The sequence below is a fragment of the Mustela nivalis genome, assembly GCF_964662115.1.
Source record: "Mustela nivalis genome assembly, chromosome: 18".
In the NCBI taxonomy this organism is placed as follows: domain Eukaryota; kingdom Metazoa; phylum Chordata; class Mammalia; order Carnivora; family Mustelidae; genus Mustela; species Mustela nivalis.
In genome coordinates this window covers 51,912,077-51,924,902 of record NC_139037.1, presented here as the reverse complement: position 1 = coordinate 51,924,902, position 12,826 = coordinate 51,912,077, and the positions used below count along the sequence as shown (strand labels likewise).

Genomic DNA, 12,826 nt, shown 5'->3' with positions numbered 1-12,826 from the left:
ATCTCTGTCTGTCAAGTAAATAAATAAAATCTTTAAAAAAAAGTTAGAAACCTGTCTTCAAGGTTTGTCCTGTAATACAAATGGCATTATTGCCTTCTTCTATGATGCTGAGTTATGTGTGTGTGTGTGTGTGTGTGTGTGTGTGTGCGTGCGCGCGCAAGAGTCAATTAGATGGGGGACCTTTATTAGGAAGAGAGAGGATCATGATGTGGGAAACAAAGGCAGAAGAAAACATACTAATAATATCCTTATACCTACAAGTCATTGACAAATCCTTCAAACAGGCAGAGTGACATTCCTCCAAGGATTTAACTGCCATGATGTTAATAGGTTGCTAATGGGAAAAGACAATCCTTTTTTTTAATTTTTAATTTTTAATTTTTTATAAACATATATTTTTATCCCCAGGGGTACAGGTCTGTGAATCGCCAGGTTTACACACTTCACAGCACTCACTTTAGCACATACCTTCCCCAATGTCCATGACCACACCCCCCTTCTCCCAACCCCCTTCCCTCCAGCAACCCTCAGTTTGTTTTGTGAGATTAAGAGTCACTTACGGTTTGTCTCCCTCCTAATCCCATCTTGTTTCATTTATTCTTCTCCTACCCCCTTAACCACCCATGTTGCATCACCACTTCCTCATATCAGGGAGATCATATGATAGTTGTCTTTTTCTGCTTGACTTATTTCGCTAAGCATGATACTCTCTAGTTCCATCCATGTTGTCGCAAATGGCAAGATTTCATTTCTTTTGATGGCTGCATAGTATTCCATTGTGTATATATACCACATCTTCTTGATCCATTCATCTGTTGATGGACATCTAGGTGCTTTCCATAGTTTGGCTATTGTGGACATTGCTGCTATAAACATCTGGGTGCATGTGCCCCTTCGGATCACTACGTTTGTATCTTTAGGATAAATACCCAGTAGTGCAATTGCTGGGTCATAGGGCAGTTCTATTTTCAACATTTTGAGGAACCTCCATGCTGTTTTCCAGAGTGGTTGCACCAGCTTGCATTCCCACCAACAATGTAGGAGGGTTCCCCTTTCTCTGCATCCTTGCCAGCATCTGTCATTTCCTGACTTGTTGATTTTAGCCATTCTGACTGGTATGATGTCATATCTCATTGTGGTTTTGATTTGTATTTCCCTGATGCCAAGTGATATGGAGCACTTTTTCATGTGTCTGCTGGCCATCTGGATGTCTTCTTTTCAGAAATATCTGTTCATGTTCTCTGCCCATTTCTTGATTGGATTATTTGTTCTTTGGGTGTTGAGTTTGGTAAGTTCTTTATAGATTTTGGACACTATCCCTTTATCTGATATGTCGTTTGCAAATATCTTCTCCCATTCTGTCAGTTGTCTTTTGGTTTTGTTAACTGTTTCTTTTGCTGTGCAAAAGCTTTTGATCTTGATAAAATCCCAATAGTTCATTTTTGCCCTTGCTTCCCTTGTCTTTGGCGATGTTCCTAGGAAGATGTTGCTGCATCTGAGGTTGAAGAGGTTGCTGCCTGTGTTCTCCTCAAGGATTTTGATGGATTCCTTTCTCACATTGAGGTCCTTCATCCATTTTGAGTATATTATCGTGTGTGGTGTAAGGAAACGGTCCAATTTCATTTTTCTGCATGTGGCTGTCCAATTTTCCCAACACCATTTATTGAAAAGGCTGTCTTTTTTCCTTTGGACATTCTTTCCTGCTTTGTCGAAGATTAGTTGACCATAGAGTTGAGGGTCTATTTCTGGGCTCTCTATTCTGTTCCATTGATCTATGTGTCTGTTTTTGTGCCAGTACCATGCTGTCTTGATGATGACAGCGTTGTAATAGAGCTTGAAGTCCGGAATTGTGATGCCACCAACTTTGGCCTTCTTTTTCAATATTCCTTTGGCTATTTGAGGTCTTTTCTGGTTCCATATAAATTTTAGGATTGTTTGTTCCATTTCTTTGAAAAAGATGGATGGTACTTTGATAGGAATTGCATTAAATGTGTAGATTGCTTTAGGTAGCATAGACATTTTCACAATATTTATCCTTCCAATCCAGGAGCATGGAACATTTGTCCATTTCTTTGTGTCTTCCTCAGTTTCTTTCATGAGTACTTTATAGTTTTCTGAGTATAGATTCTTTGCCTCTTTGGTTAGGTTTATTCCTAGGTATCTTATGGTTTTGGGTGCAATTTTAAATGGGGTTGACTCCTTAATATCTCTTTCTTCTGTCTTGCTGTTGGTGTAGAGAAATGCAACTGATTTCTGTGCATTGATTTTATATCCTGACACTTTACTGAATTCCTGTATAAGTTCTAGCAGTTGTGGAGCGGAGTCTTTTGGGTTTTCCACATATACTGTCATATCATCTGCGAAGAGTCATAGTTTGACTTCTTCTTTGCCGTTTTGGATGCCTTTAATTTCCTTTTGTTGTCAGATTTCTGAGGCTAGTTCTTCTAGTCCTATGTTGAATAGCAGTGGTAATAATGGACATCCCTGCCGTGTTCCTGACCTTAGCGGAAAAGCTTTCAGTTTTTCTCCATTGAGAATGATATTTGTGGTGGGTTTTTCATAAATGGCTTTGATAATATTGAGGTATGTGCCCTCTATCCCTACACTTTGAAGAGTTTTGATCAGGAAGGGATGCTGTACTTTGTCAAATGCTTTTTCAGCATCTATTGAGAGTATCATATGGTTCTTGTTCTTTCTTTTATTGATGTGTTGTATCACATTGACTGATTTGCGGATGTTGAACCAACCTTGTAGCCCTGGAATAAATCCCACTTGGTCGTGGTGAATAATCCTTTTAATGTACTGTTGAATCCTACTGGCTAGTATTTTGGTGAGAATTTTCACATCTGTGTTCATCAAGGATATTGGTCTATAGCTCTCTTTTTTGATGGTATCCTTGTCTGGTTTTGGGATCAAGGTGATGCTGGCCTCATAAAATGAGTTTGGAAGTTTTTCTTCCATTTCTATTTTTTGGAACAGTTTCAGGAGAATAGGAATTAGTTCTTCTTTAAATGTTTGGTAGAATTCCCCCGGGAAGCCGTCTGGCCCTGGGCTTTTGTTTGTTTGGAGATTTTTAATGACTGTTTCAATCTCCTTACTGGTTATGGGTCTGTTCAGGCTTTCTCCTTCTTCCTGGTTCAGTTGTGGTAGTTTATATGTTTCTAGGAATGCATCCATTTCTTCCAGATTGTCAAATTTGTTGGCGTAGAGTTGCTCATAGTATGTTCTTATAATTGTTTGTATTTCTTTGGTGTTAGTTGTGATCTCTCCTCTTTCATTCATGATTTAATTTATTTGGATCTTTTCTCTCCTTTTTTTTTTTTATGATAAGTCTGGCCAGGGGTTTATCAATCTTATTAATTCTTTCAAAGAACCAGCTCCTAGTTTTGTTGATTTGTTCTATTGTTTTTTTTATTTCTATGTTATTGATTTCTGCTCTGATCTTTATTATTTCTCTTCTCCTGCTGGGATTAGGGTTTCTTTCTTGTTCTTTCTCCAGCTCCTTTAGGTGTAGGGTTAGGTTGTGTACCTGAGACCTTTCTTGTTTCTTGAGAAAGGCTTGTACCGCTATATATTTTCCTCTCAGGACTGCCTTTGTTGTGTCCCACAGATTTTGAACTGTCGTGTTTTCATTATCATTTGTTTCCATGATTTTTTTCAATTCTTCTTTAATTTCCTGGTTGACCCATTCATTCTTTAGAAGGATACTGTTTAGTCTCCATGTATTTGGGTTCTTTCCAAATTTCCTTTTGTGGTTGAGTTCTAGCTTCAGAGCATTTTGGTCTGAAAATATGCAGGGAATGACCCCAATCTTTTGATACCGGTTGAAACCTGATTTAGGACTGAGGATGTGATCTATTCTGGAGAATGATCCATGTACACTAGAGAAGAGTGTGTATTCTGTTACTAGGGAAAAGACAATCTTGACCTGAACTCCCCAACCCCCACCAGGATCCTGTAAGTCTACTTTAGCATAAAACATTTCCTTTGGAAACTTCCCTTTTCTCTCAAACCCTCTAGCTACCTATTGGTAAACATCCTGCAAGCAGATGGCCGACAGATAAATATCAGAAGGGTCCCATGACTAAGGGTTTTTGGTTGGTAATAAATGACCTTTTCCCAAGAACTGATATCCCCCTCAAGGTCCTGAATACTTTGCTTCCAAAATTCCTTAGATACTTGTGCTATCCATAACCCCCTCCAACTTGAAATTATATAATGGGCCACGCCTCATAACAGAGTGTGGTCTTTCTGTCCCTGGGTCCTGTCCCCATGCTTTCACAAAATCACCTTTTGCACCATAGACATCTTGAGAATTCTTTCCTTGCCATGGGTATCAAACCATAACATTCTTTCCTACATGGATACCAGAGATTAATAGTTTATATCACAAACAGTTGCCTACCTATAACAGACACATGAAAGAATGTTCAACATCATTAGCCATTAGGGAGATTCAAATCAAAACCACATTGAGATACCACCTTACACTAGTTATAATGGCCAAAATTACAAGACAGGAAAGAAGTTTTGGAGAGGATGTGGAGAAAAGGGGACCCTCTTACACTGTTGGTGGGAATGCAAGTTGGTGCAGTCACTTTGGAAAACAGTGTGGAGATTCCTTGTGAAATTAAAAATGGAGCTACCCTGTGACCCTGCAATTGTATTCCTGGGTATTTAGCCCAAAAATACAGATGTAGTGAAATGAAGGGCCATCGGAACCCCAATGTTCATAGCAGTAATGGCCACAGTCACCAAAGTGTGCAAAGAGCCAAGATGACCTTCAACACCCGAATGGATAAAGAAGCTCTGGTCCATATATACAATGGAATATTATGCCTTCATCAGAAAGTATGAATACCCAATTTTTGTATCAATATGGATGGGACTAGAGGAGATTATGCTGAGTGAAATAAGTCAAGCAGAGAGAGTCAATTATCTTATGGTTTCACTTACTTGTGGAGCATAAGGAATAGCATGGAGAACAATAGCATGGAGAAGAAGTGGAGAAGTGAGTTGGGGGAAATCAGAGGGGGAGCTGAAGTGTGAGAGACTGTTGACTTTGAGAAAGAAACTGAGGGTTATGGAGGGGATGGGTGGAGGGGTTGGGTGAGCCCGGTGGGGGGTATTAAGGAGGGCACATATTGGGGCACTGGGTGTGGTGCATAAACAATGTTGGAACACTGGAAAAAAATAAAATTGCAAAGAAAAAAGAAGAAGAAGAAAAGAAGAAGAAGAAGAAGAAGAAGAAGAAGAAGAAGAAGAAGAAGAAGAAAAGAGTTGCCAACCTGGAGGACAAACCATTGTTTGATAAATTTTTCATCTTTTCTTTCTCCTCTGAATATAATATCCTCTTTGGAAATTCAAAATCCTACCTCCTCCTTCTTAAGTCACCACGACACAGAAGCTTCAATCACCTTGTAAGGACCTATTTAACAAGAGGCTTTCATTAAAGTTAACCTGTCCCTGCTCCCCTTCCCCCAGGGGATTTACTTAAAAACAAGTCCCAGAAACCAGCTCCAGATAACAAAGCCCAGATATAAGGGTGGGTCAGACTAGGTGCAGACATCAGATCAGAAGGGGGTTGCATACTGTTTCCCTAGCTACCAAGGAGTCTGAACCCGCCCTTTGGTCACCTTTTGGGGAACGAATTCTGACCAAGGTGATAGGCTGGTTCAAATTTCTACTAGGGTAAATTGTAAGTCAATAGGTTCTAGCATCACTGTGGAGTTTCCTTGTGTTTGTGACAATCTCATTGGCCACCTGTGCATGGACAGGCCCAACTGCATAGCCTTTGTCCTTAAAAGCTAGTCTGTGAAAGAGAAAAGTTTCGCCCTCTCTTGTAAGAGGTGCATCCCCGAACGTTCGGTTAGATTCTTGATGCTTGGTGTGAAATAAATCTTTGCTTGACCTTCGCTTTATATCAGTCTCACTCCTTTAATCATGGACCCATTATTGGGCATAACACACCTCTCTTTGAGCCTCATGTCTTTCTCATTCCCATAATTAAGAACTTCATTGTTTTCTCTCTACTGAAAATGCCTTACATCATTTTAAGTATTAGACCAGCCGAAGAATTGAGATCAGCACAGGAAAAACAAACCTTCCTCTCCTCACATTCATTCTGTTGTGTGAACTGACCTCCTTGCTTCAGACCCGGAACAGAATGTGCAGACAGAGCTGGGGATCAAGGGCAGCCAGAGCTTCATTGCTTTGCCAGCCAAGGAGCCCTCAGCATGTCGGGGCCACAAAACCTGCAGCCCACCTGGGGAAAGAGGCCAAGGGTTTGTGGGGAGATGCTAGACAATGGCTGATTTCCAGAGGAATTTGTCTGTGCTACCAGCCCTGTTCTTCATGCTATCAGGGTGGCATCAGGTTCCTGAAACAAAGGGCTGAGAAGTGAGAAGAGGTCTGTGGGGAAGGGAAAGGTTACTTATTTGGAAATGGAGTCCCATTGAAGCATTAATTGCTTTTTTCTTTGTTCAACTTGATGCCTTTCAAGTGGTTTTCATTTCAGTCACCAAGACAGCTGTTGTAAGAAGACTGCATACTTCATACTGAGAAACCACTCAGTGTTTTCTGAAATGGCTAAAATAAAGAAAAAGGATAACATCCAATTTTCCTGAGAATGCTGAGAATCAGAATTCTTGTACATCGCTGATGGGAGGGTAAAAAGAACATGCAGTGTGGAAAACTGTGTGGCAGGTCCTTATGAGCAGAAACACTGAAGGGGAATATTTTGTCACCCTAAAATATGTCTCCTTGGCCTGAGCATTATTTTTGGCCGGTTATTTTGAATCAAAGGCAGAAAAAGGAAGAGCTCTGAAATCCTGTGTTTACTTTGAAAGAGACATTTGCATTTATACAGGAAAGTTTAGTCTGTTAGGGTCTCTCTCTGTGTAGCAGAAAGAGGGAGAGGGTGTCATTCTCCCAAAACTCTGATGGTGGAGAAGGCAGGGCTCTCACTCTGCTCCCAGCCCCAGCCTTGGTTACTCTGCTTGGCCTGGTCACCTCCCCTGTTCCTTCCCAGCAGGGTCACCTGTGGAGTTTCAGGAAGGATCTTCTCTGCGGGCCTCCCCCTCAGATTCTGCCAGTTGGTTTGGGCGAAAACAACACTGTTGTGTTAATTAAGGGCTCCAGGAGATTCTGAGCGAGGCCAGAGGGGAGCCTGAGGGTTTTCAGAGAGTGGATTTGTGGCTTTGATCCTGGAGAGGTGGCAGGGTGTCTGTGCTCCGTGAGTCTGGGAGGGTTGGGTCCATGCAGCCTGCAGTTCCGACGCTGACGCTGAAGTTGTGAGTGGCGGTGGCAGGGGACCCCCCCCCCCCCAAAGCAGGTGAGGAAAATGCAGGGATAGGTGTCCTCACGGGAGCTCACAGTTTCTGAGCTGCTCCGGACACAAAGGACTGGGAAGTTGGGCCTTTTCTGCATCTCCGAGTCCTGCCCGAGGGCGAGCGGTGTGAGGACAAGTAGTTCTGTTGCTTGATTTCAGGGCATTTTCTTCTGATGCAGCTGTGATTTACCCCCAGATCCCTCGTGAGGACGAAATCTAGAGGTGGAGGCGAAGGCAGAAATGGCCGGTTCTCAGGTGAGCCTGGGTCCCCGCGGAGCCGTGTCTTCTGTTTCTTCGCAGACCCTCTCGTTTAGAAGCTGCAGATGTGGATGCCTCAAGTTCGGGTGCTTCTTTCCTCCGCGTTCACCTCTTTTTAAGACCTGGTCAGAAGTGATACTCAGGGTTAGGTCTTTAGAATGCTTCTCTATGTCCCAGAGCGTTTTGTCCTGTCCCCTGGCTTCGATAGTGCATCAGCTGTTGTCACTTTGACTTAAAGTCCCGCGAGGAGTGACAATATTCTGATGGTGGTGGATCTGGAGGGGAAGGTGTTGAGTCTGAAATTCCTGTGGCTGATGAGGTCTGGTCCTGGGATGTCAGGGTCGGAAAGCATTTCTCGGTCAGGCTCATCTGGATTCTCGATTAGCTGTGTGCAGCTGGGGAGGAATGAAATGCGGACAGAAGCTCGGTGGGTATGAGTCCAGAAAAACTTGGAAAGTTCCCATTCTAAGAAAGGGTGTGTGTGTGTCTCCTTATTTAGCACGTGAAAGAGATATTCTGCTTAAAATGCACTAGAAGAGGGTGCCTGGGGGCTCAGTCAACTAATGTTGGACTCTTGGTTGGAGCTCAGGTCGGGATCTCAGGGTCCTGGACTGGTATCCCTGCTTCTGGCTCTGTGCCCTGAGGGGAGTCCGCTTGACATTCTCTTTCTCCCTCTTCTGCCCTTCCCCATCTCCTCTAAAAGATAAATCAATCTTGGGGATTGAGGGCGGTTCTCTTGGCTAAGAGTCTGCTTTCTGCATTCAGCTCAGGTCGTGATCCCGGGGACCCAAGATCCAGCCCCACATTGGGCTCCCAGGTTCCCAGGTAATGAAGTTCTAGAACATAGGTGAGGTTCGGTGGGGTGAGGTCCTGAGCCTATGACTAAGAAAGAATTCTTGAGACATTTTTGGTGCAAAATGGTGGTTTATTAAAGCAGGGGGACAGAACCCATGGGCAGGAAGAGCTGCTGCCCATCTATCCTGAGGAGTGGCTGATTATATACACAGGAATTAGGTAAGTGAGGACAAAGAGGGTGTTCAGAAGGGCTATCAGGGTAAAGAAGACTGTCAGGATATTGAAGGCCTGATTATTGTCAAGCCAAGGCCATTTCCCCCTCTAATAAGGCACTAATATGAAGATAATTGGGAGTTTCCTGGGGAATGTCACATTCCTCCTATCAAACATCCTTGTTAGTGAGATTTAGGTTTAGAAGAAATTTAACTTTATTCACATTTCCTTCTACCTCAGCCTCCTTCAGTTTTAATGGAGGGGAGGGCGACATTAAGGCTTGAGGAACTAAGTTATTTGCCTCTGGAAATTGGGCTACTGGTAAGATAGCTTCTTTGTTATAAATCACTAGGACATTTGTAGACCAAGGGAGACTCCTGTCTTGCAGGATTGTGATCTCTGCAAGTTAACTCTTTGTTTTCCTTTAGTGCAGCCAAGGGTGTGTGAGGAGGGGAGCGGGTGGAGAGAGGATACAAGGTGCCAGCTTTTGCTTTGTCCTCAGCCAGCCTCCTGCTTCCTCATCATTCCCTCCTGAACAATTTTGACTCTTAATTCTTTAAGGTAGTTGAAAGTGGAAAGTGTCATCTTCTGTAACTTCTTCCTGCTGAATAGGGGTGTAGAAATGTCCCTAACTAGTTGGGTCAACATTGGTCAGTTGAGGAATGTGGAGGGGAGTTACAGAAGATGGAGGCAGCTGAATCCAGGGCTGACAGTGAAGAAGTGTCTCTGTGCGTGGTAAGGATCATTGTGAAGTAATTGCAGCAATGGAGTCTTGGCACCAAGTAGAGAAAAAATGAACAAGGCAACATATTAAGATTAATAAGGCTATAAGAATGAAAAGCCCAAAAAGGAGATTTTTAATTGTTGGCCATAGTCCTCCTTTAAACCAGGAACTTAACAAATCACTGAGAGGGAGAGAAGGATCATGTAGAACCTTAATCTGGGTATTCATATTTTTTATTAGTCCTGTCACATTTTTGTCCCATAGTCTGGGATGTACACGCAACATTCTGCTTTGATAATTGCACATGTGCCACCCTGTGCTGCTGTCAGGACATCTTATCGCCCTCACCCCGCAAGGACGACAAGACACCCTGGTTCAGATGCATCTTCTCACTCTTCTCTCTTTATTTCCGCAAGTCTACACACTTATATACGCTTACATGACTAATCAGCGAGCAGGGTACAGGAGGGAGCGAATCAGGCTGTGCACCTAAACGAACAACTTCACTAGCAACCAATGCTGTTTACTTCCTCTTTGGGCATAACGCTTAGTCTCACGAGGCAATCCTAACCTGGCAACTAGCCAGGCGCCATCTTTTAATGGCGGAGGCCGCCCTGGCCAGGGGCCTGCCTCCAACAACATCTAAGGCCATTCTATTTTTGTAGGACTGCCTTGCATTTCTGTAAGACTTCAGTATTAAGTAAAGTGATGCTATTTAGTGAATCATAGAGTGCCTTTGTAGTATATTTATTAAGGGCTTCTACATGCCACATGAAATGCTCTAGTCCCACAGATGGAGCAAAAATGGATGTTAAGTGACCTTACCATTTAAAAAGAGATCGTGTCCATCTTTGCTCAGGTTAGTTCCACAGATCCAGTGGGTTCCATTTGGAGCTGACCATCTAATGCCAGGTCGCCTTACCCAGTCAGTAGCAAACCAGTCAGTAGCCTGGAGTACTATTATTTGGGAACAACATTTCTTTTTATTTTTTTTTTTAAAGATTGTATTTATTTATTTGTCAGATATCGAGAGGGAGAGAGCAAGCACAAGCAGACAGAGTGGCAGGCAGAGGCAGAGGGAGAAGCAGGCTCCCTGCCCATCAAGGAGACCAATGTGGACTCAATTTCAGGATGCTGGGATCATGACCTGAGCCGAAGGCAGCCGCTTAACCAACTGAGCCACCCAGGCGTCCCATTGGGAACACATTTCTAATGATAGTCATCCTAGATGTTGTGTGTTATTTGCCCAAGTATCATATGTCTGATTTCTTTGTTCCACCATTAAACTGCCTTTTGAATGAGCTGTCCAATAATGGGTATGAGCCACAAATATGTATCCCAGATTTGATATATGCCATCGTCAGTATAGCAATATGGAGGGTTTTGTAACTTAGGCCCATATTTGATTGAGGAGTTATGGCTTGACAGCAATCCCCTTTCCTTCCAAATAGTTCCATGGGCATGTAGTACCAGGAAGGCATATTTGGAGTCAGTATTAATGTTTATTTGTAAAGCTTTGGCAATTGCAAAGTGCTAGTGAGCACTATGACATACTTAGCTTTTCTTATTCTTTTTATGAAAAGTATTGTCATCAGTAAACCAACTGTCATTTGTATTTTTAACAGGGACATCTTAAATCTGGCCAAACAGAGTAAGCAAGATCAGTAACCTCGAACAGTTTTTGCTCCATAGAGCAAGAAGCACAATGGTCAGGTTCAGGCATATGGGTAATTAGGTTTAAAGTTTGACAAGTTTTAAGTATTATTTCTGGCATATCTGTAAGTGTAGCCCAGTATTTAATAAGTCGGCCCCCATCATCCATTCGTGGCTTTTGGCTTCTAAGACAAATCTGGACCTGATGTGAAGTCATTACAGTCAGGGACTGTCCCATAGTAAGCTCTGAGGCTCTCTTTATGAGGAGGGCTGTTTTATGCTTTGCTAAAGCAACTGTTTGCAACTGCACCTCAGAGGTGGCTTCTAGGATAAATATGACTGAGGGATGAAACCATTAAGAAGCCCTTTGAGTGGTCCAGCCTTAACGATATCCTGATTACAGAGGATCATTGGCAAGTGGGAGAAAACTTGTCACGAGATAAGGGGAGTCCCCCAAGCATCATTCAATCCAATCATAAAATGGGGTCATACATTATCTCCACAAGTCCATAGTTAAGGCTATTGAGTGTGGTATGCTGAATTTTAGGTAATTTCATTATTCCAGCCACACACAAGGTAAAAGGTAAGTTATACAATTTTTGGGGAATCAATTTCATTTTTCCATTTGTTTAAATATTTGAGCTATGTGCCCAATGGGTTCTGTTATTATCCCTACAGAATATTAGGCAAGATCATCTAATTGAGCTATTATGCAACTTCTCTGAAGTTTACCTCAAGTTGCCTAGCTTAGGGAAACAAACATTTATTTAAAGACAATCAAATCTAGAATTTAACATCCATCAAGCTGTGTTATTAAAAAATAATTTTTCTCTCTAAAATAACCCTCATTTTCAGAGATAGCCAAATCAGGACTAATTTATTTGAAAAACAAGTCCAGTTTTAACAAACTTGGCCTAATTATTTACCATAACCTCAGTAAGAACAGTGAGTGATCATATAGATCTTTTAGAATCTGCTTTGCTGGAACTTCTTATAAGGAATCTCTAGGTTGAACTTTTAGTGGCCTCTTCAGGCCAGAAGCCAAGCCACATAGTTGCCATCAGACATGCCTGCAATACCTGTCAATTTGGGCAAAGTCACTGCTCACGTTCCTCTTCCCTTGTGTTAGGACCACAGTTGTTGTACCACGGGTATCTCAACAATCTTTCTTCATCATTCACTCCAGAACCCCAATATTTGACATCAAAACATGTCTGGAATTGCTTGACCATTGGCTTCTCTCCCACATCCCAACACTTTATACTTCACAAGGAGGGCTATCACCTCTGTGTAGTGGATAGAGTTGACTTCTGGGAGAGAAAGGAGAGACAGTTTTCAATTAGGCGGCCCCATGCCCCATAGGTGCTTTTTTTTTTTTTTTTTAGATTTTTATTATTATTATTTATTTATTTGACAACAGAGATCACAAGTAGGCAGAGAGAGAGGAGAATCAGGCTCCCCGCTGACCAACTTTTATCTTAGGAAACATTGTGAACTGTGTCAGTGGACACTTGGTGACTGTGGTATTTATTACAGGGACAGCTGACCTTCAGGGATGTGGCCATAGAATTCTCTGAGGAGGAGTGGGGACGCCTGACCCACACTCAGCGGCAACTGTACCGGGATGTGATGTTGGAGAGCTATGGACACCTCCTCTTCTTGGGTGAGGAAGACTCCTTCCAGATTTCCCAAACCGCACTCAGGGCTTTATTCCTTCCTGTGAAGACTGTATTTTGGGGGATTTCTCTTGTAATAACTAGAATTTAGATCCAGGCAGAAAGGGAAATAAGTAGATGGAGAGAAAAATCTTCATGATGTTTTTTCTCAGCATTAGCTTCTCCTTCCTCAAGGAA

The 12,826-nt window shown here is 42.5% G+C and overlaps 3 protein-coding genes across 4 annotated transcripts in view; 2 read left to right on the top strand and 1 right to left on the bottom strand.

Moving 5' to 3' along the window:
- Positions 1-12,826, bottom strand: part of LOC309852777 (KRAB domain-containing protein 5-like) — a gene marked incomplete at its 3' end in the record, with an annotated part of 579,551 nt that overhangs the window by 19,226 nt on the left and 547,499 nt on the right. The window lies entirely within an intron of this gene.
- LOC309852752 (uncharacterized protein) overlaps positions 3,910-12,826 on the top strand; it is a 642,676-nt gene continuing 633,759 nt past the window's right edge. Inside the window, exon 1 of the mRNA XM_082709982.1 lies at positions 3,910-3,957. The gene's annotated coding sequence lies outside the window, so the exon portion shown is untranslated. The remainder of the gene's footprint in view (positions 3,958-12,826) is intronic.
- LOC309853928 (KRAB domain-containing protein 5-like) overlaps positions 7,499-12,826 on the top strand; it is a gene marked incomplete at its 3' end in the record, with an annotated part of 45,761 nt that continues 40,433 nt past the window's right edge. The window contains exons 1-2 of the mRNA XM_082712530.1: positions 7,499-7,585; positions 12,510-12,636. Of these exons, the coding sequence (XP_082568656.1) occupies positions 7,571-7,585; positions 12,510-12,636 (142 nt within the window). The 5' untranslated portion in view covers positions 7,499-7,570. The remainder of the gene's footprint in view (positions 7,586-12,509; positions 12,637-12,826) is intronic.